The sequence below is a fragment of the Staurois parvus genome, unplaced genomic scaffold (assembly GCF_062004578.1).
Source record: "Staurois parvus isolate SC_StPar_1 unplaced genomic scaffold, SC_StPar_1.0 ptg000183l, whole genome shotgun sequence".
Lineage (NCBI taxonomy): Eukaryota > Metazoa > Chordata > Amphibia > Anura > Ranidae > Staurois > Staurois parvus.
The window spans coordinates 9,148,356-9,175,111 of record NW_028317979.1 but is presented as its reverse complement, the minus strand read 5'-3'; the positions used below and the strand labels follow the sequence as shown (position 1 = coordinate 9,175,111).

General features: G+C 39.1%; 1 protein-coding gene across 1 annotated transcript in view; it reads right to left on the bottom strand.

The window, feature by feature from the left end:
- Positions 1-26,756, bottom strand: part of ABCA4 (ATP binding cassette subfamily A member 4) — a 259,321-nt gene that overhangs the window by 88,669 nt on the left and 143,896 nt on the right. The window contains exons 24-32 of the mRNA XM_089677323.1: positions 19,221-19,360; positions 17,719-17,856; positions 15,574-15,767; positions 14,731-14,815; positions 12,201-12,406; positions 10,025-10,073; positions 8,941-9,024; positions 4,304-4,521; positions 1,786-1,910 (exon numbers count right to left, since the gene is read on the bottom strand). Of these exons, the coding sequence (XP_089533449.1) occupies positions 1,786-1,910; positions 4,304-4,521; positions 8,941-9,024; positions 10,025-10,073; positions 12,201-12,406; positions 14,731-14,815; positions 15,574-15,767; positions 17,719-17,856; positions 19,221-19,360 (1,239 nt within the window). The remainder of the gene's footprint in view (positions 1-1,785; positions 1,911-4,303; positions 4,522-8,940; positions 9,025-10,024; positions 10,074-12,200; positions 12,407-14,730; positions 14,816-15,573; positions 15,768-17,718; positions 17,857-19,220; positions 19,361-26,756) is intronic.

Genomic DNA, 26,756 nt, shown 5'->3' with positions numbered 1-26,756 from the left:
CATCATAGGCCTTGTTCTTCCTCCTCCAAACATAGCGTTGATCCATGGGCCCAAACAGTTCTAATTTTGTTTCATCAGTCCACAGAACACTATCCCACAACTTTTGTGGTTTGTCCACATGGCTTTTGGCATACTGCAGTCGACTCTTCTTATTCTTTGGAGACAGCAAGGGGGTACGCCTGGGAGTTCTGGCACGGAGGCCTTCATTACGCAGTGTGCGTCTTATTGTCTGGGCTGAAACTTCTGTACCCACATCTGACAAATCTTTTCTCAGTTCCTCAGCAGTCACACGGGGACTTCTCTCCACTCTACGCTTCAGGTAGCGCACAGCAGTCGAAGTCAGCATCTTCTTTCTGCCACGACCAGGTAGCGTTTCAACAGTGCCCTTTGCCTTGAATTTGCGAATGATGCTTCCTAAGGTGTCTCTTGGTATGTTTAACATCTTTGCAATCTTCTTATAGCCATTGCCCTTCCTGTGAAGAGAAATCACCTCTTCTCTTGTCTTCCTGGACCATTCTCTTGCCTTCACCATGTTTGTAACCACACCAGTAAATGTCTAGAAGGAGCTGAGTATCACAGTCATTTTAAAGCTGCCTAATTGGTGCTTATTATGCTTGATTGCTGCTCGGTGACATCCACAGGTGTTTTCAATACCTGATGGAAAGCACCTGTATGAACCTCTGTTCTTCAGAGTGGTAGTCTTTAAGGGGTTGAATAATTGTGGCAATGAAGAAACCACATAAGAACCATTTACTACTGTATTACATAAACAATTGATGTCATTTTAGTTGCATTTGGGTAGTTACAACGTCCTTGTAGGATTTGATTCTGAATACAATTCCAAATGTACACTATAGTCCCTAAACCCCTTTACAGCATTGGGGGTTGAATAATTTTGGACACAACTGTATATTGTTAGGGGCATTTATGCATATGCATTGTACTTATATTGCCCATGAGGTTTACTGCTTTACAAGCTGTAGAGAAAGGTCCTAGAGGGTGAATTTTGTTATTTTTTCATAGACTAGTTACTTATGTAATAATTTTTACTAGGGAGACACTTCACACTGCTGACCTGATGTCAGTTGTAAACTACTATATTCTACAATTACTTAAAAATAGTGATATTTCTCAATAGTGATATCTGATGGTCAGGGTCAGTTACTGGCTTCTTAGGTTGGTCATAGACAGAGCAAATTTCTTTCTTGTAACCACGGATTGCAGGACAGAATTTTGCTCCATCCTCCCATCAACACAGACAGTTTTGACAGGGGAATCGCTCCTGGGTAGCCAATGTGTTCTACCAGTGGGGAGTCAGGGGAAGCCTTTTCTACCGAGAGAAGAAAGTGATTATTGCTAGCGGCTATAATAGCCGCTAGCGATAATAATATATAAAATCTGGCAGGCTGCTTGTACTCAAGTAGATCCTGCTGAATCAGCTGATATTCGAACCATGGCCAGCTTAATGCATCTTGGGAAACCCTCATTCAGTATGTTTCTACTCCCCCTTGTGCATTGTCTGCAAAAGATTTCTCCAGTGGACTCCCAGAGACAATCAAGATGTTATGGTTTAATACTCTATTGTCTACAAAAAATTTAAATACAGAAGATGCTTTGGGTGGACAGACCCTTTGAAGTGTGACCTTGCTTTTGGTCCAAAGGCCAATCATCATATTCTGAAGCATACAACCACAGCTGATCTAAGATATTACAATAGTTTTCTACAGTGCAAACTGGAACATACTAGAGGAAGAATCTATTGACTATTCTACTCAATTCTCTGACCTGAAGAAAATAAACTGTTGTCCGTAGATCCATGGGTGAAGTGTTAAGCTGGGGTATTCTCCAAAGGGGGGTACAATCAAAGTAAACACTAGAGCCAGCAACACAAAGCTGGCAGGAAGCACAATCTGCAGGAAGTAAAGGTATTTGCATGTATGTTCAGCTCCAATCATTATAAGAGACAATGATGTGGTAAGTTGGGAAAGAACCATCAAAGGGCTAACAACATAATATACTGTACAATTCCAATCCTTTGTTTCTAATCTAGAACTTATGTTGGTCATACATAGATTGCTCTTTCATTTGACAACACAAAAAACAAAGTTTTGAATATTTTCCACAAAATCAGCAAACACCCTGGGATAGAAATCAATTATTTATCTTTCAAATACATTTATCACAAGAAATTCCAAAACAGATCTTTCTCATAAAAAAAATCTTATCTACTTCTTTACTGCACAGAAGAGCACATTTCTGGAACTTTAACTTCAGATTTCAGAAAATCTTTCAGAGATTCATAGGGTATGTGCTGACATCCCCTTAGCCTCTAGAAAAAAAAGTTTCCAACAGGAAGGCAGACCACACATACAGACAAATCAAACGTCCACTGCCTGATCAGCACAGGGAAGGAGCAGTGTTTATATCACCTGGTGATTTAGCATCCTCTGAAATTGTATGGAAGTATAGAAACCTCTGTGAAGTTTTTTATGAATGTTTCCCTTTTACCCTCTGAATACGTCCTAGTGACCATTGGGACAGAAATTGATGGAAGATCCAAAATTTTGCTTCCAACCCCAGTATGCATGATGTTTAATTTCATTATCAATAATGGAAACAATTATGATGCATGGGAGGAGGGTGTTAAACATATTATTTGCTCCAGGTGTCAGATAGGTTGGGTACACCCCAGGGTCCAAAACAGGATGGAAACCCCCTTGGCTCTTCTTCTAATGTGCCCACGAAAGGGCTGTACAAACTAAGTTTCCCGAAAAAAAGTACATATTACAAAATGGTGTGACTATGTCTGGCTTGAAAGATGCTTGAATGAAAAAGTTGATAAATTAGGTGATGGCAGTATACACAGACAGTGGAATGGATCTGAATTTGCCATATAAGCTTAACTTTGGCAAATACAACTTTCTTTTTCAATAAAAAGGATTTATTGGGTTTTTAAAGTTCTGGGGAGTATATACGATTATGAAGCTTAACAATATAGTGGGGTAAATACAACTTCCTAGGCATTAATAGATTCATGTATTTGAGCTCAGTTGTCAACCAAAATAAAAAAAGGAGTATTATAGAATTGAATGCTTCTGTAACCTTAGCCTGTAAATGTTATCATGGTCTTCTGCACTTTATGAAAAACACAATTTTGTCAAGAAAATCCAATGCCCATCTTTATAATCCACATATTAGACCTGTAACTTTATACATAGGTGAAACCAGCGCACTCTGAAAACAAAATTAAGTTCAGTTTGGGCTTTTGAGTGGAAAGTCCAACAAATATGTATGGCACATATGTGCTTACTTGAAAGAGAGAAGTTATGCCACTGAAGCTGGCACCATTGTGAAATGTATGAGTTGTTGATGAGTATGTTGGTTTTGTTGTAAAATTTGGGAAGTTAAATTTATTCATTAAGCCTCGGGCAATGATGGGTCATGTCATCTGATGGATAAAAACAACCCTGATCTTCTAGCTTAACCTGGAGAAATTCATCCAAAAGGAAGGCCTAAACTATAATTGGAAAGGGGGATTCAAAATTATGGCAAGGATAGGGTGTCGAAATTGGAAAGCATTCATGTTCAACCAAAGAATGCCATAAACTCTTGAAGAAGGCTGACTCTAAGCTGTAATGCCAATGGATGGACAAATAGGCCAATAGCATGTGTAATGCTTTTTGAAGATGCCAATCATTAGATGTAACACTGTGTTAGTTCTGAGTAAGGCATTGGGAATTTGGATTTGCCTGCATCTGAGGTCTGTGGGGGAGATTTACTAAAACTGGTGCGCTCAGAATCTGGTGCAGCTGTGCATGGTTCCCAGTCAGCTTGTTCAATTAAGCTTTGACAAAAAAAAAACCAAAACTATAAGCTGATTGTTTTTTGCACCAGATTTTGCACTTTCCAATGTTATTACATAACCCCCTGCACTTCTAATAGAGAATCTAGTATGAAGGTTGGAGGGTTTTTTTTTTTATAAAGAACACTTACCCTTTAAGTTATTTTAATTTTAAAACAATATCTAGCATGCTGTAAGATGTATTCAACTAGTTCCAGGATTTCTAATAATTAATTTTCATTGTTTACTATCTAGCTGACAAAATTAGACAATGTATGGCCAGCATTACTAAAACAAACTATCAGTCAGTTTTATTCTTCATGATTTATGAAGGATAATGAGTGTAATTACAATATTAAGCATCCTATGTAAGTCAGTTGGCAATTATCATTTTTGTTTGCAATACAGAGAGACAGTCTATTGTGAACTACATGTTTCATTATTTAAGGCCATAAACATTACCTGGGCAAAGAAATCTTTGTGACTGCGTGTAGCATGCTGGAAGCGCTTAATTATAAGTGCCTTAAACTGCTGGTTCATAAGATCTGAGCCTTTGATTTGACGAGATCCTTTGCCATTTGTTACAGTAGGAGCAGGTTGTTCATTGCAGGCTTTGGATGCAGGTGGGACATTTTCTGCACCAACTCTCTGAGATTCTCTTCTGATATCTGATGGTTGGTCTGAGATTAGCAACAGTATTAAAATGTATTTATGCAACAAAGTAATCATGTTAATATATCACTGCAATCTTTTCAGACAAAGTAATTGCCTACTTAGATTGGATCATTATTTTTCAGTATTGGCAATCTGAAGTCTCAGTGTGTGTCTTTTGGAGCAGATAAAGTAGCTGCCTGATAGGGTTAGACTGCATTTTTATGGCCTATGTTAGTGTTAGGGATTATGTTAGCATGGGGTTGGGGTCAAGTTAGGCAGTTTTAGGTTAAGTGCTAGGGTTCAGGGAATATTTTAAAGTTATCTGATAAATTAAGGGTTAAAAGTTATCTGAGCTCATGTGTTTGGTTTAAAGCAGAGCCAGATCACCCACAAGGCAAACTAGGCAAAAGCCTAATGGATGTACAAGGGACCCATCTACAATCTTCAAGTTCTTGCAACAAGCATGGGAGACAGGACATTTTGTCATCTTCCTGTTGTGTCCCAAAGCAGAATGCGATTGTAGGCAGTTGGTGGTTGATGGAGTGATCTTTGCCAGTGAGGAGCTTCCATGTGCCTAATGCAGTTCTCGTCAAATTTAATTCAGTGGATGGATGATCCAAAGCTGATACCTTGCCGAAAGTACTGGACTTAACGTATATACAAAGCAAAAGCTTTCTTTTTTCATTTTGAATAGAGTAGGTGAGGGTTAGAACCTCTATCAGGCTTTTATTGCTGTCTGTAACTCTCCTTGGGACACTCACTCTTTCTGTTTGTCCTGGTGACTATTGCTGCTACTACAGAAAGTTAAAGGAGATCCAAAAATTTGGAGTTGTTGCAGAAACAAAAGGTAAAGGGAAATCTTTCAATGGCAAACTGTTCTGGTTACAATTGTCTAGGACAGGATATTGTCTTGCTTTGGAAAGGTCTATCTTCCTGCTGTGTGTCTGGATATAGGAGATCCAGACAAAAGAAATAAATAAATAAAACCTGAGAGTGGTCTTTTCTATTTTCTTTCCTAACCAAAACTAACAAAAAACAGAACTAAAAAAACTAAAAAGTTTTGGCTTTACAGAAGCTTCAGAATTTACAGAATCCAATATATTTATTAGGGTTAGACAAAGGGTCTGAATCAACAGGCTTTTCTTCACTTTAAGAAGGATTTGCACTCCCATACAAGTCTATGGCAATAGAAAACCCCCTTTATGCAGGTCAAATGCAGGTTAGGAAGAAGCCAACTGAAGGTCAAATGTACCCATCCCTAAATTCTGAATTATATCAAATTTGTTTCAAACTGATGTCAAATTGATGCTCAACGTTAAGGACTTAATTTAAGGGTGAGAGAAAGTTTTAATGTTGAGGTTAGGGCCAGGACTCAGTCAAATGTGAAGGTCTACTTTGGATAATGTTCGATTTTCACACGCCTTTAGTGGTGCTGAAAGACCCACACTGAGAGCAAACAGCGCTAGGCTTTTGACAGCGACATTTATTGCAAGGATTTTAGGCATTCTGAAGCTCTAAACTACAAATAATGATCAACCCAAGCAATCTAAACTAAACCCAAGCTACTATTTGCTTTATATAAAAAAAGAAAACCTTAAGCATTGTTTCACTTAATCTGTGTCCATGGCTAATGGTAATGTAACCATTAGACACAGTAGGCCTGTGCTTATGAGCAGTAGAGGGTAAGGTGATCCTGGCAGAGATGTGTTGCTTTATGCACCAAGGATGTGTGCCTACAGGCTCCAGTGATAGAAATCGGGCCCTGGCTGTGCTATATGGGTATGGAATACATTATAGTAAATAAAACATAATAAGCATCATGCTCTTTAGTACAGCTTTACATAATGGCTGTAGTGGAGTGCCCATTTACTTACCATTCTCAATTGCAGGCACATGCAATTCTTTTCCCACAACTCCCTGGTTTTCAGGACAGGCACATGGAAGATATGATTTCTGTTTTCCTCCCTCAGCATCAAACAAAGGACACAACTAATGAGGCAGAGGTAGTACAGCAAGTGATCTGCAGCCAGGTAAGAGAACCTCCACTGTCAGAACCAGTCTAATTGCTACCAGAGTATTCCAGTTCAAGTGGGTGGTCCTTTATCTTTGGATCCCTCCAGCTGTTCACAGGGGCGCATCTCCCGCAAGACAAACAAGGCGGTTGCCTTGGGCAAAATTTTTCCAGGGAGGGTGGCGCCACACCCCCGTAAGAAGGGAGTCAGGTGACTGACGATAGGCACCAGGTGAGGCACTACATGGGATATGAGAGAGGCTGTGGGAGGGTGCAGGCAGAGGCCAAATGTTGTTCCATATACCCGGCTGAGTGCACCACACAAGGACAATGCTGGCCTTTCCTGATCATGTCTCCGGTGATGGCCGGCTGGTTTCATGCAGGAGAGCTGTGAAGGTGAGTGCTGGAAGAACGTCTCTCTCTCCCGCGCCTCATATGGGAAGGGGGAGGGGTTTCAAAACTTTTTAGTTGCCTAGGGCAGCACAAAATCTAAATACACCATTGGCTGTTCACATACTGTATTTTATCAGAGCTTCTCTGGACTCCACTGTACGAAATGCTGTTTATGAAGGTAATCACAAGTAGCTGTTTGTGCTTTGTACTGTTTTAATGAAGTAGTGATTCTCAGTGAGTCACAGAGGCATTGCTGTAGGGAGTCTCTAGTTGTGCAGAGTTCATTATGCTGCAGTGCATGCATGTTTTTTTTTTCATCCAGAACCTGTTTTGCATTATTGCTTCAAACTTTGTATCTGTTCAGTAAACTGCAAGTTATAGTAACTCTCTGTCTGATCATTCTGCAAATTGCCCATCCTGTTAAAGATCATAAAAGATGATGGCAGTGCACCCAACAAATTATCTGCCAGTGAATTAGTCACTGAATGGGTTCATTTTTTTGGTTACCTTTAAAATAACTCTTTAACTCCATGGCAGCATATGAATGTGCGAAGTATACCCATTCATATGCTGCTATGGAATTAATCTGGAAAGGAAAATTACGCTAAGTATTTAGTAACAATTTTCTTTTGTATTTACACAGTTTTGCTCGCCCAGAATTGTGTCTGGGTTGGTTTCTTAGTTATAGTAATTACACATAAGAGTAAAGGAACATCAACACCTAGGAATGGCATATTGAAACAACAGAATATTTAGGAGCTGTTTTGGGTGTAGTCATTCCCCAAAAGTTTAACAATCTAACCCTGGTTTCATTTGATCTAGAGCATCTTTGGACAGCAAGCAAGCTACTGCATCTAATTACATCCCTTACATAGACAATAATTAGCCGTGAAGTAATGTCTCTTTCCAACATATAGATGTATGCTTCAACGACCATGCAAGAGAAGCAAAAGCAGGAAATGAAACTAGTATACTTAGTAAAGAAGGATTTTGTTTCAGGTACCAGATAAGGATGGGTAACCTAGGGAATGTCAGGCATTTTATAAACCATTTGCTTTTTGAACATTATTGACTCTGCTAAAATTGTATATACAAAACACCTACTTTATTTAGTTTAGCTTTATTCTGACGGCATGTTGTACTTCTTCAATATGACTTATGTTAATTTTTACAAAAAATTAGTGTAAAAAAAGTATCTTGTGTTGACTTTTGAGCTTTTCACAATGTTTGAAAACCTCTTTTGTGGCCCATTTATCAAGATGGCCTATAGAAATATTATTAAGTTGAGAATGAGCCAAGGTTTTAATTTTTAGTCCGATAGTATTCATATAAATGGGAATATCTCTCACGTTTTCTGCCACATCAGATGTATCATTGTCCTTTGTATTTGTGGCCTGGAGAAGCTTTATCTTGCAGTCTAGAACAGTCTAGAACTGGTGACTTTGTAATCCTATTCCTTGACTACCTCCATCATCCCTGCTAAAGATGTGGAGATTGTAAGAAAGTTTGAAAAATTGGCACCAAGATCTATTGCAAGGCAAAATTTAACTAAGTGTCATAAAGTCATAGCAGGCATGGGTTGCTACAACTCTTTCTCAGGTTATCCAGAATTTCAGAATCATCATATGGTCAATCAAAGCAATATTAATCTGTGGGTTTTTTTAAAACCCTGATCAATAAAAGCATGTGATAAATTTTAAAGCTGACTGCTTAAATTTTTAGCATTAGCAAAGACATGCATAACAAGCTCAATTCCTCATCTTATAAAATATAAAAAGACTGCAAACCAGGAGAAAATATGTGCAGAAATACTGTAACTCTGTGGACAGTATTGGATAGCACTGTAAACCTCATTCACTTGATAATGCTTGTGTTTATACATGAGTCTAAGCACGTGTTCAACTTTTAAAGCAAGTATCAAGATGGAGACATCGAGTCTCTAATTAGATACATTTTTAATGGAACAAGTGATTGTTGTCTGTGCAAATCAAGGCTCTAGACATTCCTATTATTTTACCCATCATTATTCTGCCTGAGTCACCTTTATTTTCAATATTGACAACTGTTGACTTTGGATCCACTGCTAGACTGGTTCTGGACTTCCGCTGTTGTAACATCCATTCCTCTGTTCGTGCATTCAACCAGAAGAAAGTCAAAACAAGCAAATGTTAACAATAGAATCTGAAATAGAATTGCTTAGAGCAGACTGCCTTAAGTAAATGGTTATAAAACCATTGTTGAATGGGCTTGAAGTGAAAATGCTATGCACATTTGAAGGGCCGGCTCTGGAAAGAGCTTTCCCACCAAAATCTCCACACCAACTTACTGTAAATCAGTGTGTGTTAACCAACTACAATCCAAGGAGACTGAGGGGTCTATTTATAAAGCAGTGATTTTCACCAAATATTCTCCGGTGGAGAATCAATCACTGTCATTTAAAACCCATTGATCTGGAAAATTCATTTGCAGAGAATGTTTGTTGAATGATATACACTCTGCTTTAAAAATATGATGCTAAGAACGTGCAGGAAAAAACATGAAGTTGCAAATGGTCTTGCCAAACGAAGAAAGCTCCTAACTCTGAAATGTTCAACTAGAAGTAAGTTGTCTTAGAAGTCTTGATTTTCATTTGAAACGAAATAGTAAATTAAAGATCCTGGGAAGAGACTTCAGGTGTTCCTAAGAGGAAACTTTGATAGTCAGTGGCACACTACTATCATACGTAATACATTTTTAAAAAGTCTGCACTCAGTTGGGTTCCCGGACCCCTTCCATGATACATCTCATCCACCTGCTATTTTTTCTGTTCAGTCATATTATAGGCACTTTAGCTTAGACCATGGCCATTCCTGCCAAAATGTTCCAAACTCTGCATCCCTGTTCTGATACCACAGGGTAAGGAACACATACTAAGATGTATAATGTTATGTACATTATAATGTTATAATATACTGTAAATAACATTATACTAGAGCTGCCATGCACATTTTAGTACATGCATGAAATTTGTTTACAAATCCTGGAAGGCATTTTGCGTCAGTTGTATTATCTTCTGTGTATAATAGAAGTAACAGTCTCAAAAGTATGATTTAATACTTGCCAAGCTGTAGAGAAGGTGTCAATACCTGGAGTTTCAGTTCCTGTCACTGAATCAGCTGTAACCTTCAAGAAGATCTGCAAAAGTAATATTGAAAATGTATATATTGCTGTGTAGCCTGATACTGCACTATAGTATACACAATGTAAATTTGCAATGTGTATTAATATTTATTTGTATTTGCATGTTTTTCTGGTTAGGCAGCATAGACAGTGTAGACACAAGCACCATCTGAAACCATGAAGTTCTGACTACATGCCCCATGAACCATTGCAAGTGTGTACTGTACTGTATGTGTGTTCTGCTGTTTCAAAGACTTTTTATTGTCAGACAGAAGATGGTAAGTAGATTACATGTCTGTGTAGCCTGTCTGTACTGCCTGTGCACAGAGAAGCTACCCATCCATCTTTCTGCACACACAATGGCTTTCTATCTGTCTGTGCACAGAGCGGCCTCCCATCAAGGTGACTACACTGGGGCACCATAGGGACCGCCAGTTAGTGTAGCCAACAGTAAATTGTAAGTGAATACCATATGGACTGTGCATAAAAATTTCACTGCCTTAGCAACCACGGAGTAAGAGCGAGGCACGGCCGGGTGAGAGGTCAGCAGAGAGACACCGAGCCAGGCACCGGGCAACGGCTCGGAATCACCGGGAAGGGAGAATTACAGAGGACCACAAAGGTTTTACATGGGTAAGAGCAACTGTAACCTCTTCCAGAGGAGAGAGTTGGTATTGATACAGCACCTTTGGAGGAACAACTGGTTACCATTAGCAACACTGCATACTGGGATAGTCCCAAAAGCGCAAACAACCATCCTAGAGATAGGTGGTCACAGGATGACGGTGAGTGTCAGTCCATGTGGGGCACCGGTCTGAGCACAGTGGTGCACCTGTTATTGTACACGGCGTTCACAATCAAGAATTTTAGCACTTTGCACTTTATCTTCACTTATTGGGACTGAATTATTCATATCAGTATCAATATTGTATCCCATATATTGTCACAAAGATATTCATATTTTGCACTTTTTATGCGCGATCCATATGGTATTCACTTATGTTGTATTAGTTCACAATTAGGACTGCTGCAAATGGTTATTTGTTACTATTGATTATACCCATAAGTGCAGTAGCACTTTTTTCATTTCACCTGTAAATTGTAAGTGACTCAACAAACCTGGAACTGTGAAGAAAAAGATTGAGCTTATATAAAAAGAAGTAAGTGCGCCTGCAAGACTATATGCTAAGTCTCTTGTATTTAACAGCACTTTAAAGAATAAGTACACTTTACAGTGTAACAGAGTAAATTAAAGATTTGTTGTAAGGAAATTGTTACTGGAATATTAGCCGTAAGCTGAAAATGCACCTTTTCGTTAATTTCCCCTGCAAATAGCAGTGCACTTCCTGTTATATGCGGGTGCCTAGGCACCTCTGTGCCTACAGCCTCATAATTGTACATTTGCAGTGTAAATCTAAGATTCTGCTTATTTTCACTGCTAGTGATTTGGAGTGAGCTTTGGTTATGTCACTAAATCATTAAATAAATAGAAAGCAAAAGTCCTGCCACTACCAAGATGGCCGTCTCCACACAACACAGTGCATGGTAAGTGAATAATAGAGTATGATCAGCTGCAGGGAGACCACAAAAAATACTGGTGACTAGCCCTCTGCATGAGTTCGATTCCTCTTTAACAGAGCTTATTCTTTTCTACAACATTGCTTTACATAAATCTTCATTATGCAGGCTGACGAATGACAGACAATTCATTCCTAATATCTTTAGATAGCATACAATTTCTAGTGGTACATATTTACAATGGCCACTATTATTATCTTTAGTCAAAAGCCTGTCTGCAGCCCGACAGATGCGAAAGTGCCAGTACAGACTGGAGGACTTCTGGAGATTTCTGATACCAAGAAACTGGTATCTAGTACAGTGAAGATCTCTGGACATTGGCATTACAGATAAGTATATTATATGATCAAAGTGATGGAGGAGGGAGGGAAGTGTGGAAAAGGATCATTCATAAAAAAGTACACTAATTTATTTAATTACCAACTTAATAGACATGAAAACTCTGTATGTTGCCTTATTGCCTATCACACAACTTTTACATCTTAAAATATCAGTATATGTTGAAAATAAAAATCTAAAATTAAGTAATTAAATGATATGGCAAAATTTGCCTGCAATCGTTACCTCTTCCAGGGGAGTATCAGAAATGCCAAAGCTGCTGAGCCCCAAATCCCCAATAGTCTCCTCTAGCTCTCGGAAGAGACTGGCATAGGCTCTGTACTTGAAATCTTTACTAGGGAGCAGAAAAATCAATTCTTGTCCAATACTTTCTATAAGTTTGGCTTCAGGAACATGGTGATGGATAAGCTCAGTCAATGCAGCTATATCGCCTGTTAAAAATAAATATACACACATATATATATATTAAATATTTTAGTGTTTAAGAATCATTAAATCTACGTAAAAGGGAAACTTTACACAATGTGATGAAGCTACTGATGACATGAACATTCTGTAGTTCAAAGTATCTGCACCTGTGAAGACCTTGAGATGTTTGTTCTGTATGCAGTTTCACTGTGAAGCAGGCACTGCACATTTTTTTTAAAGAGTAAAGGTTTTTTAATTTCAGAAACATACAGAAGAGAGGCACAGAAGCACACTCATTAACAGTATCATAGCACATGGTGTAGCCAGACCTCTTTAAATAAGAATAAAGACCAAATAAAAAAGCATCTGATTGGGTGTAACCAGTACAAGGGTTCCTATATGTCCTTGGAGAGGAGATTTATTAGAGCAGACTGGAGGCTGTACAGAGGGCATATCATATTTGTGATCATTATTAATTTTTGCATGAGGATGTCAATACGGTTGCATGACCCAGCCATGAAAAAGAACATAGGAGGAGGAAAACATACAAGGGAATCAGTAGAGTGATACAGGAAAGGAGGTAGAGGGGATTTAAAACTGCTGTCTGTTTAGGAGTAAGACAAGGGTGAAGGAGGTGGAAGACTTTGGGTTTCAGGACAAGGAGTTAGGCCCCCAATAAGTTGTTTGCAAAGAGCATTCAGGGGATAATGATTCTGAATCTTTGGGATCCTGAGAAAATTATCCATATGGTCTAAGTGACCACATAGCGGTCCCCATGGTACCTGTCATGTCATCAGCTTACCAGTTCTTTTAGGTGCAGGAGGCATGCTAGCTCAGTGCACCACCTTGCCATTGTGGGAGTGTGGGATGTTCGCTTACAATGTCTTTGAATCAGATTCCTGGTGGCAAGTAGAAAGAAATGGAGCAGGGAAATGGAGCTGAAAGTGGAGACACCGTATGTATACCGTATATGGGTGGCATATGTGTAACCATTACTGCAACAGAGACTTGAAAATTGCAGGACTAGAAGTTGTGGATCAGTGGGCATGACTACCACATATGTAGCAATGTTCCCATACCTTTCCCTCCACTCTTTACTTAATGTGGTATAACATCAAGGTGTGTCTGCAAGGCATGCAGTGGAATGGAAGGGTCCAATTACCAAATTTCAACAAAAAGATGGGGTTTACATTAAAAAGGTACTTTGTGAAATAATTTGGCTGTTTTTCTTAAATAAAGTACCTTTTTAATATGCAACCCTCCTTTATGTCTTTTATTGGGATTTTTTTTACCACACTACTTTATTTGTAGAGTATACTGGGCTTTCAAGAAAGAAAGCCCAGTACTGCCTGCTCACTTTTTCTAAGCAAAACTTTATAGAGTCTGTATGAACTAGCAGGGGGTGGGAGGGGTTGTGATTGATTGGGTTGCGTATCCGGATGTGATTTGTGACTGGATCTGGCGAGATCAAATCACACAGACGTTTCAAATTACACTCACTGGCCACTTTATTAGGTACATTTGTTCAATTACTTGGTAACACAAATTGTTAATCAGCCAATCACATTGCAGCAACTCAATGCATTTAGGCATCTAGATGTGGTGAAGATGAAGTTCAGACCGAGCATCAGTTTGGGGAAGAAAATGGGGTTTTTAAGTGACCCCCCCATGAACATGGCATGGTTGTTGATGCCAGACGGGCTGGTCTGAGTATTTCAAATCTGCTGATCTACTGGGATTTTCACGCACAACTATCTCTAGGGTTTACAGAGAATAGTCTGAAAAAGAGAAAATATTCAGTGAGTGGCAGTTGTGTGGATGAAAATGCCTTGTTGATGTCAGAGGTCAGAGGAGAATGGCAGACTGACTCTAGATGACAGAAAGGCAACAGTAACTCGTGTCAATATGAACCAAAATCTCTGAGGAATGTTTCCAACACCTTGTTGAATCTATGCCACGGAGAATTAAGGCAGTTCCGAAGGCAAAAGGGGGTCCAACCTGGTACTAGCAAGGTTTACCTAATAAAGTGGCCGGTGAGTGTAAATGGTAGATACGTTGCACCTCCTGCTGGCTGCAAACTTGGTAAATGTAAAATATTCATAATAAATATTTCATATTTGCTTGCTTAAAATACCCAAATTTTTCAATTGCTATATTTTAGCCTTGAATGTAATATTCCAAAAGATATACAAAACACTACATTTCCTTTAAATATCTTCAGCTCAAAAATTTCCCAAAATTCATATATTGACCCATCCTCTTTTACATCAGCTAGTTTAGTTTGCAAAACTAATAGCTATTTTAATTGAAAAAAGCATGATCTAGTTTGATCATTTGAGCATCTTACCATCTAACTCTTGTTCAAGTGGATTATCTTTGGATTTGGGTGCACAGCTGGGGCAAGGGCATGAACAATCTGAGCGGCACGAAGCCTATGTTAATGATAAAAGATATGGAAGTATAAACTTGCAAAATATTTTAAAACAAAGAAAACAAATAACTAAACAATAACATATATGTCTAGAATAATATTTACTGTATAAGCATTTGGGGTTGTTGGAAATGTTACAATAAGGGAGAAGTTTACCATGTACACCAAATTGAAGGTAAATTTCAAGTAACCAACAGTACTAATAATAGGAAAGAAAAGTAAACATAATGACTTATGTTTGTTCTTGCCCTCTTATTACTGCATACTTCGTGCACCTACTTTCTTATAAAGCCTGTGAACAGCTAAGACTAATTTAAAAGGTCTGGCTACCAAGTGAGATGTGGACCTAGGAATGAAGGCAGTATCCCAAAGCTCTGCAAAGCCTCTGGGCTCCAGGACTCAGATCAGAACTTATTGGGACTCTGATTAAAGAAAAAGTTTTTTTTTGCTCTGCAACTGCTGTAGACTCTGGAGCTCCTCACCATGCATATGTAAAAAACCTAGGTGACACATACGCACAATCTTGGCAGCCTCACAATATATGAATATATATATTCCAAAAAGAGAAAGACTTCTTCCCATGTTCAGTTTAAATAATTCATAACACCAGGTTTCTGTATAGCTGATAATTTAGGAGACTTCTTCATTGGGATAGACCCTTATAACATTTTCTGGGCTAAATTGAACAAGCTGACTCACTCTGCTGAATTAATTTGGCAACATTTTAAAACAAAAAAAGTATGGAGATCACAGACTTACAGAATCTTTCTTTCCTGATTCTTTCACATTTCTCATCCTTCGGACCAGGGTGAGGTAGAAGCCCGTTCCAAAGCAGTTCTTTAAAAACAATGGTGATCCACTGCAATAGAGCTTTCCTTGAGATATAATTGCAATCCTATCACCTAGGAGGTCTGCCTCATCCATGTGATGAGTAGAGAGAATAATGGTTCTGCCTGGTTTTAAAGAGAAGTCAACACACATAAAGTGACAAGTCTTATTGTCAAAATATACTACTCCTCCCCATACCACCAATTACACTCCTTTTAATGTTTCCCTCTCTTTTCTTCTCTCTTGTTCCCCTTACCTTCTCTCCCCTTGTGGAGTTACAAATGACAGAAGAGTGAGTGACTATGCACATTCTTACAAAAAACTCAGAAACAGCCAAGAAACTATACAATGAAGGACTATAGTCTATCTTAAATCCTGTAAAACAAATGTCATTAGTCTTTTTACATTTATATCATTTTGATCTACTCAGTTGTACAGGTTGTGCACTGTATTTTGGGAGGACCTCCATCACCATTTGCTTAAACATAAAGAATTTAAAACATAAAATGCTTACTTGGTTCATATTTACCTAAAGTAAATTTTTTTTATGTTTTCCTAAAACTGAACACTTGCCACTTACACTTGCTCAACCCAGACAGCTGTGTTGTAGTAGAAACACTGCTCCAACATTTGCATACTGTATATTCATAAAGTAAAAATAAAGGTGCGCTCATCAAGTTATATAGATTTGCATGTGATAGTATACAATAACAGTAGCTGCACTCATTTTTTTCTTAGAATGCAATCTCAATCCAAGACCGCCATAAAACAATAGCCATAAAACATTTCTGCAGCTTTGCTTATCTGGTTTATATTAGATTTATCACTTTGGCAGAAAAGGAAAGAAGTGAATTATAACAACAAAATCTTCACACGTAGAACTCTCTAACGGCTCATTGAGAGGTGCTTGGCAATCCTGAGTATTTATTAATTTTTATGGGGGGAAGAGGCACATAAAAACATTTGCTAAATATTTTTTAGCATTTTTAGTGCATTTTATAGAATTTAATTTACTTTTTTTAAAGCTAGTGTTTTGAAGCATATTCTGGTGTTTCTTGGCATTTAAAACTTGAATTGAGTGTTTATGACCTTTTACAGATTTTACAAGCTTTTGTGAGCACATCCATAGATTACAATGCCAGGTGAAAGATTTCCAAAACACACCTATTAAATAAAGGACCCCTTATGAATAAGTCAAGGAAGTGACGAAACACATCAAGGGATGTGACGTCAGGACGTTGTACGGTGACCGGAAGTGCCTGAGCGGCCATCTTTACTGAAGGAATATCGCAATTGGCGTTCCTGGAAGCTGCTTTGCAGGCAGGAATGGGAATTTGATATGGTTTTATGCGAATTTATCATTATTTACATGTAAGCACAACCAGTAAAACTCTGGATATACTTATGTTACATGTTACCCTATATGGCTAGTCTCTCTTTTCCATGGGTATGTACCTGTGATTGGCTGGGGGAGGATATATATCTAACTTGCAAGCATAGATTGTCTGGCATTTGACATAACGTTGGAGGATTTAATGAAGGAGTGGTGACAATTGAATAAGGCTTTTTGATCACATTTTGATGGTAAGAGTATTCACTCTAGCCACATAGAAGTGTTCACAGAGTTTTCACGGAGTAGTGTTTTATGTTGGAGTGTACACAGAGTGCTGCACAAAAATCACGTATTCTCATGCAGTGTTTATATTGTGTTTTTTCACAAAAAATTTTTTCACATATGTATATATTGTTACACTGAGGATAATACACTATTTTAGTTTTTGTATTTTTCTGAGGTACACTGCGATATTGGATTTCATTTTAGGATTATCACTTTGAAGATTGTTGGAAGGGTCTTACTGACACTAAAGAATAATGATTTAAACTTTGGACTTTCAGGGGTGAAAGTGTGACTTTTAAGTGTCAAGGGATAGGGTATTAATGTTCCATATTAATTTTCCGTATTTGTATATTTATTTCATTAATATTTATAAGTTTTGCACATTTATTTGTATATTTTCACAGATTTTGTAATATTTGGATACCGATTTATTCAGTTTATAATGCATTAGAGCCTACCTGATCGATATTTCAAAAGCAGGTCCCAAATAGACCTTCTGGAATATGGATCTACACCTGAGGTTGGTTCATCCAATACCACAACTTTAGATTCACCAACAAATGCCATTGCAACAGATAGTTTTCTTTGCATTCCTCCTGCAGGTAAAAAGAAAAGCACTGAGTGCTAAAACATACTAAAGGGTGAAATGGGAAACACAGAAAAGTGCAATCTAACAAAATTTTATAGTATATATGGCTACTATGCAGAAACATCAATGTCTTCGCAAATATATAAGGTAATACATAAAAAGTTAACACTGGTGCCCACATTCTAACATTACAGCTAGCATTGGACTAGGCATTAAAGGGCATTGGACCTGAAGCAGTGGCATATCTAACACATCTGGCACCTGAGACCCCCACAAAAAAAATGGTAAGGCAAAAAAAAAATGGAACGCTATGATTTATGGGTGTGGCCAATTTGCACTAAAAGTGGGAGGGGATTAAATGGAAATGTTTAAATAAAACTTTAGCATACTTCCCTTTTACTCAGCACACAAATGCCACAGTCCTTTTAACCACAAAATATAACTGTACCGCAAGCAAGAGTTTGTTCATACGTGAGGTTATGGGGCAGTAAAATCCAGCAGATGAGCCACACTTTTAACTCCCACAACCACTACCCCTTTATAGCTGCAGAGGTAGCGGCAGGGGATGTACACATGCCATAGCTGTGATGTTTTGCTTCACGGCTGCGGCAGGAATTATATCTCCCTGTCACTTTCAGTGAATGGGGACGCTCTGCAAGTGCCCTGGCACATATCAGCGGCTGCTCTAGATTCTGTCTGCTCCAGTTTTGAAAAATTCCCATGGGTGTCTATAGCACATGGGTCAGGAGTGTGGAGCACACAAGACACTTTACAGTGTGCAACCAAAACTACCCAGTCTTCCCAGTACAAACCATCTCCCCCCAAGTCTATGCCCCCCACAATGCAAATCTCCTCCCCTAACATCCAAAAATAACCCCTCCAAGGCTAACCCTTAAGTACAGACCCCCCTACTCCCAGCACAAACTCCTCTGTATAGAACCCTTGGCATAAACCTTTTGAACAGACTCCTCCCAGCACAAAACCCTTCAGTACAGATCCCCCCTCCAGCACAGACCCCTCATTACAGACCAACCCTCCAGCACAGTATAGACTGACCCCCGACCATATCAAAATCCCCCTCTCAGCCCCCCCTCCCCAGTGCAGACACCCCCCACACCTCCCTCAAGTACAGAATCCGCAGTAAGGAAACCCCACATTTCCCCCCCAAGTTCAGACCCTCAGTAGTGACACCCCCCCATAACTCACAACACAAACCACTAAGTACAGATTGACCCCCCAACATTCTTTAATCTCCCTCCCCAGTACAAACACCCTCCATAACTCCCACAAAGTATAATCCTTATTACAAATTATTATGTTATTATTATTATGAAAAATTATTTCTTAGAGTGGCAAGATCAAAATAGTTACCTGATAGGTTTTGGGCTTCTTCATGTCTTTTTTGAGGAATTCCTATATCTTCCAGCATCATTTCCAATTCCCTCTCAGCTTGTCTCCTAGATCTGCCTTTTAGCTGGGCATAAAACATGATATGCTCTTCAACAGTTAGACTGTAGAAAATAAAGAAATAGATATAATCTTTACATCAGTGGACATAAAATACTAAGTATGTAGTTACTGAGTGGCATAACAGTCAACACCAACTAAACCCAACATTTCTACTTAAGTGCACACCAGTAGATTATACAGTCACCGGCCACTTTATTAGGTACACCTTGCTAGTGCAAAGAAAATATCCCCCACACCATTATACAACCACTACCAGCCTGAACGTTGATACAAGCCAGGATGGATCTATGCTTTCATGTTGTTCACGCCAAATTCTGACCCTACCATCTGTAACAATTGTGCGCAATAGAGACATGGAAGCTGTACGCGTCAGCCATCTTGTGAAGGTCTCATGAGCAGTGTTCCTACTCCCACCTTTCAAACTATGGAATTTGTAGCTGTAACTTTTAACGAACTTCAAAAGAACCTCTTATCTTAATTAAAACACAAATAGACCCAGCGTGCAGACCTGGCCAGGGCTGTAAACAGCTAATTAGTCTTGGCAGGATGTCTGTCCAGGAACCATGAAAAACACATTCCTCTGCCCTATCGTAAAACAATAGTAACTCACTCAAGCTGTCACACATGACATGTAAGGTCATTAAGGCTCTAGGAATGCACAGTGTGCCATAAAACGTCTATTCCGTAAATATTTGAATAGGGAATATCATACCGAACAAATCAAGATCATACATAACTATGTTAGCACATAGAAAAGGGGAGAAAGCAGTCTCCTCCCGCCTGGGTGACAAAGGTACGCTGTGTTTGGTATACCCGGGTTTGGAATAAAAATTGTTAATATCTGCCAGTTGCTAGAATACAACTGCACATACTGGGAGTTATTAATACTAGTATAAAACTGTAGTTGGGACTCAGTCATAAATTTGGTGACCTCCTAGCACCCATCACTTAAAGCGAATTATTGGTCAGTTGGTCTCTGGCAACACCCTTTTGATATCATACAAAAGGGATTGACTGTAAAGTAAAGGAGCTCTCGTTTACCATCAAACAAGGAACACCCAAGAGAGCCAGGGCAACGTTTTTGCTTGGAAAATTGGACTTTGTAGTATTCTGCCTTCTTAACTCCTTTACTTTATTTGTCTGTTGCTTTATTCTCTTTATGTCTTTGTAACATCCCTTTCTGTAAATATTTTAATTGCACCATCTAGCTGTCAAAAGCGGTAATGTATTAAACTTTATTGCACCAAGGATGTCTACTAGACTCTTGTTTAAACAGATTTCAGTGAGTTATTCCTACGAATTACAGGCCTACAATAAAAAAACCATCATATTTCCATTGAAAACAACTTACCGGTTTGAGCACAGAAATCCTGACATAATCATACCGCTAGGGAAGTTAATAAACCATATTTTGAAAAATGGTAAAATTATCTCTAAGGCTTTTAATGCAAATTAAAGAATCCCTGTCTCTTGAAGAGTGCTACTGTATATAATCCTCTGAATATACTTGTCTGTGGTGACAGTGTGTGTTACAGACGTTTATTGTTCACAATTGTTCTTGCTAACATTGTGAATTGTTGATAGTCCCAAAGCTATTTGGTGGCAGTTTGGAGTTTGAAGGGTTAATTGTGTAATTAATTAACCCAGTGACAATCACTCTCAGGCTCCTGGGACATGGATTGTGGTCCCGTGAGCTGGAATATCTTTGTGCAGGGTGCACCTGAGAGTGGCATTGTTACGCAAGTGACAGCGCGGTGTGAGATTGGCTGGTCCTTTGTCATGAGTTGGTGAGAAGGGCAAGAGTTGGGAGGTGCGTTCGTCACACCATCTGAATGTCGCAGCTGAAATTGAATGCCTCTTCTCCTCTAACCTCCGACATCAACAAGGCATTTTCGTCCACACAACTGCCGGTCACTCGATATTTTCTCTTTTTCGAACGATTCTCTGAAAACCCTGGAGATGGCTGTGTGTGAAAATCCCAGTAGATCAGCAGTTTTTTAAATACTCAGACCAGCCTGTCTGACACCAACAACCATGCTATGTTCGAAGTCACTTAAATCCCCTTTCTTCCCCATTCTGATGCTCGGTTTGAACTTCAGCAAGTCATCTTCACTATGTCTAGATGCCTAAATGCACTGAGTTGCTGCCATGTGATTGGATAATTAGCAATTTGTATTACCAAGCAATTGAGCAGGTGTACCAAAGTGGCAGGTGAGTGTATATTCTGTCTTTGTTCACACCAATTCCATGTCACAACACTATAGTCCCCTTATTTAAACATATAAATAAAATGCCGCAGGACCAAAACAATCAGAAACAGACTTCATGAGGGTGGCCTGAGGGCCCGATGTCCTCTAGTGGGCCCTGTGCTCACTGCCCCTCACCATAGAGCTTGATTGGCATTTGCCATTGAACACCAGAATTGGCATGTCCACCACTGGCGCCCTGTGCTTTTCACAAATGAAAGCAGGTTCACCCTAACCACATGTGACAGACGTGAAAGGATCTGGAGAAGCCGTGGAGAACGTTATGCTGCCTGTAACATCGTTCAGCAGGACTGTTTTGGTGGTGGGTCAGTGATGGTCTGGGGAGGCATATCCATGGAGGGACACACAGACCTCTACTAGCTAGACAATGGCACCCTGACTGCCATTAGGTATCGGGATGAAATCCTTGGACCTATTGTCAGACCCTACACTGGTGCAGTTGGTCCTGAGTTCCTCCTGGTGCATGACAATGTCTGGCCTCATAGGGTGAGAGTATGCAGGCAGTACCTGGAGGATGAAGGAATTGATACCATTGAATGGCCCCCAAGCTCACCTGACCTAAATCCCATAGAACACCTCTGGGATATCATGTTTCAGTCCATCTGACGCTGCCAGGTTGCACCTCAGACTGTTCAGGAGCTCTGTGATGCCCTGGTCCAGATCTGGGAAGAAATACCCCAGGATATCATCTCATTAGGAGCGTGCCCCAACAATGTCAGGCATGCATACAAGCACATGGGGGCCCATACAAACTACTGAGTACCATTTTGAGTCGCTGCAATGAAATTTCAGCAAAATGGACTGCTCTGCTGCATCATTTTGTCACTTTGATTTTCAGGTTGTCTGAATTCAATCTTTTGTTGGTTGATAATTTTAATTTCCATCAAACGATGGGGCATCTTTACATTCCTAACATATTACCCAGTACATATCAGTACAGATATCCAGCATGATATTTTTCACCATTGAGATCTGATGTGTTTTCAAAGTGTTCCTTTAATTTTTTTTTTTAGTAGTGTATAAAAGGAGACATAACTAAGACAGGCCCTGCTCTGGAGTACTATGGATCTGAGACACCTTCTCAAGTGTATCAATGATTCCAAACTCTTCAAGGAAGGGTCCACCATGGAAATGACCCTTTTATATTTGCTTGATGTTCAAAAAACATGGAATTTACAACACATATAAGAACTAAATACAGCCAAACTGCAAAGTCCATATATAACTCATAGCACAGAGGATTTGCTTCTGATCCTCTCCTCGGTCCATGAGACTACAAGTTTAGAATGGAGCATATAGGATCTATGCAGATCTGCAAAAATGCGGTTTGCTTTTATTAGAAAAAAAAAACTTGTATATTGCTTTTTGCCTGGCTCTCTCTGGTTTCATTACTTTCTGGATAACTGACCTGGACAATATGCCTATTCATCCAAGGCCAATAACTCAGAAAGCAATGCAGCCATTGGCATGACATTAAAGCGAAACTTCACTCTCTCAATCAACATTGACTATTTTTAATTCTTATGCTGCTAACATAAGCAAATAGATAGGAAAGTATATTGTGTTTACCTGTTTTAAACTTTTTACGTTTCTTCAGTTACTTCCTGGTCTCCTGGACTAGCAAATGATGTCATACATCCCAGGAGTCTTCAGGAGGGGATGAGGGGTTTTCTCAGATAAGCACACTCTCCTGCCTGAATATCTGAGCTAAGGGCAGATGGATTCCAGGTAGTAAATGCTATATGAATCATTTGCCCTTATGCAGGATCCTCATGGCCAGAATGCTAAGGGGAGTTTTTCAAAGTGATTTCTCAGCAAAACAAAGCAAGGAGACATGGATAGATATCTTTTTTTATGACATATCTTTTGCGTGTAACTGTCAGCAGCACTGGTATACACAGGAATTTGAGGAGTTATTTGTTGCGCTGAAGTTTTATTGGTACAGATGGATGAGTTTGCTTTGAATAGTAAAAATGAATGAAATATTGTATTTAGTTTGTGGTGCTCAGATGCAGTGTAGTTCCGCTTTAAGGAATCTAACATTTTTTGGGGGAGAGATTATTAATGATACCCTGCATATTTCCTTTATTATGGATTTCGTTTAATGTATAGCTATAGTATTGTTTTATGAAAAACATGCAAAGGAGATCAGCTTGGTGTATATAGTCTAATCAATATACATTTATGGGGAAAAAAATTAAAAAAACAACAACTTGTGTCATTGTATGAGTTGTATTAATACATGTACACAAATAAACTATTTTTGCTAAATACAAGTGCAGGCTCTGCTTCCTGATTTGTGTATTACACCATGATTGCACTCGACTACTTCTTCTCACAATGCAAATCTAAGCGTTGGTTGATGCACTAAAAACAATGCACTACCTGTGTGGCTGATATCTCAACAGCAGATAGAAGACTGACATGATAGAACTGAACCACTGATAGATCCCTCTAGTGGCTAATTTACAAATATCTACACCAAATGCTAGTATCAAAAACACAGGAAAACAATCCCATAAAATGTGAAAGTCAAAAAATGCTTTAAAGTTTAACTCCACTTTTTTAAGAAAAATTAAAAGGCGAGTAGCCCAGCACTGGTATCTTTTGCTGCAGTTCTCACCTCCTCCCCTGTGTTACGCTCCGCAAACTCCCTATTCAGAGATCCACAGCCAGTCCATTTCTGGCTTTATGAAGAACATATTTAAAATATTTACATGGCATAAGGGCAAGGTGACTCTAATGAAAATTGCTGTATTACAGTTATTATGCTTATCTCGTCATGTTTACTACAACTGATTTTGGGCAGCTGGCCATAGGTGACATAATTTAGCTGTTTTGATTTTATTTGTCTTCTCATTTCAAGTTGGTGAGCTCTTTTTTAAGTACTTGTAAAAAAACACATTTTTGGCATGATGTGTTGTACTCCTACTCCATGTTTCACAATGTATTTCCAGCAGGTTGCACATTGTGTTCATGCTTTATTTACAGTAATAGGATGAATCCAATCAAATGTGTAGGTAGGAGGTCAGCTACTGTGTCATCTGCTGACAAGTCAGAAGCATCTTTCCTATGTGTATTACATTTCCAGAGCTAAACATTTACTAAATGTTTTAATGATCCTGGTGCAACAAACTTGGGGACATTTCTGATAGTCAGAAAAGTGGTGCAAGGGATGTCAGGTGGAGAGAGAGATGTTAAAATAGATCAAATTCAGAATGACTAAATATGAAAAAAATGTAAATGTGCACTAATTTAAATAAAAAGTACTTTTTAAATATTAGCAGGTGTCTGGAATTAAAGAGGAACTTCACTTAGGTTGTAATAAAATAAAAGTCAAAGGTTACAAGTACTGTAACTGTTGATTTTTAGGAAACAGATACTTATCAATCCATGGAGCCCAGCGTTGTCTTCCACACCACTGATTCGTTCTCAGGCTTTAGCTCTTTGGTACTGCCATTTTGAATTTGTGAGCTGGCTTTGGATTTCTGATGTCCTACAGTTGGCCTCCCAATGCATATTTGCAAGGCACAGCAGTGCAGTCAAACTGCTTCTGGAGCCTCCTGGGATGTTTGACGTGTCCCAGGAGGTTGCGGGCAGAACAGGGGATCTTGTTTAGGTGAGAACTGCATAAGTGAAAACAATGCAGGGGGGAGGAAGAAGATAAGCTACACGTTTTTTTTTTGGATGAAAGTCTGCTTTAAACTCCAGAGATGCAGTGTGTTGTAAAGCACTTGCTCAGCTCTAGAAAACCCAAAAACATATTGAGAACGTTTTTGGAATTTGACCACTGTAGTCATAAAATGAGTTGGTGTGTGCTTGCACAAATGTGGTAGGGGTGTTAGACAGCAAACCAGAGAAGGATTAAGGCAGAATGGGGCCCTAAGCAAGATAGCAGTATTGGCCCCCCAATCCCTTCAACTGACATTGCAAAAGGCACAGTGCTATAGTCCCCTGGTTTTTCTTCAGTAGAATGAAGGGTGAAGCTGGGGCTCTCGGACTTCCACTGAGACCTAAGCTCCTGCCTGGATTACATTTTGGATGACCCAGATCTGGAGGAAACTCTTTTGGTGGGAACAACAATTTGAACATTTCTGTATACTTTGTAAAGCACCTGTGTTCAACACCTCAGCTAGAGAGAATTACTAAAGCACGTATACTGCACCTTAAGTGACCCTAAGCTTTGTTGGTTTTCACTTTATTGCCAGCCCTACCAGTTGTAGATGATTATCTCCTCTTTGCTCTGTGTGGCGAATGCTAGGAAAAGAGACCCTGTGTAAGGCTGGCTATACACGTATAGAATATTGGCTGTCAACGACTTGTCCACTAAACACATAGAATAAAATTATTTCAAAGATTCTTCTTCTGGTTCACCAAAGGACATGAGCAATACTAGACAGTGAATTTTTCATTTCGATTAACACATATACGTATGTATAGACTTTGGTTGAAACAATGAAAGTTTTCGCTTCGGATCCATTGACATTAGCAACAAAGTGGACTTGACCTGGTGTAAATGATTTATGAGGTGACAACAGTGAACAATGCTGACGTGCAGGCAGCTGCTCTGGTCTTTGGATTGTTCGCTGCATACTTGTGGAGCTCATTGGACTCTATACCTAGGCTATACAAGAGACATTCTGCCAAAATTACTCAGGCAGCAAAAGAGACATCATTAGACTTTAACACCACATTCAAAATTACTTTAACTCACTGCCCATCTCAGATATCCAGTCCTGGCAAAATAATGAAATGCAGACGTATTAGAACACTTTAAGTTGGGAAGTGCACTCCTTTTGCCAAAAAATTAAACATGGCTTTGGACAAACGTGAGCTTCCATAAGTGACCCTTCTGAAAATACTAGTTGGCTGTCCATTATTCTGGTCCAGTGGACTAACTGAAAATACTAGTTGGCTGTCCATTATTCTGGTCCAATGGACTAACTGGCAGAGAAAAAAAGGAATTCTGATATGTATGTGTCTTTCATTTGCAGACTACCTATTTATTTCATAACAAGGGGATTTTAATATTTTATTTACCTAATCACTTGCAGCCAGATTTTAACCTCCCTAGCGGTCTGATTATGTCCATATTTCTGTGCTCAAAGCAGTACATTTTTTTCAATGGAAATATGTATTTTTTTTATTGTAGGCCTCTAATTTTTAGGAA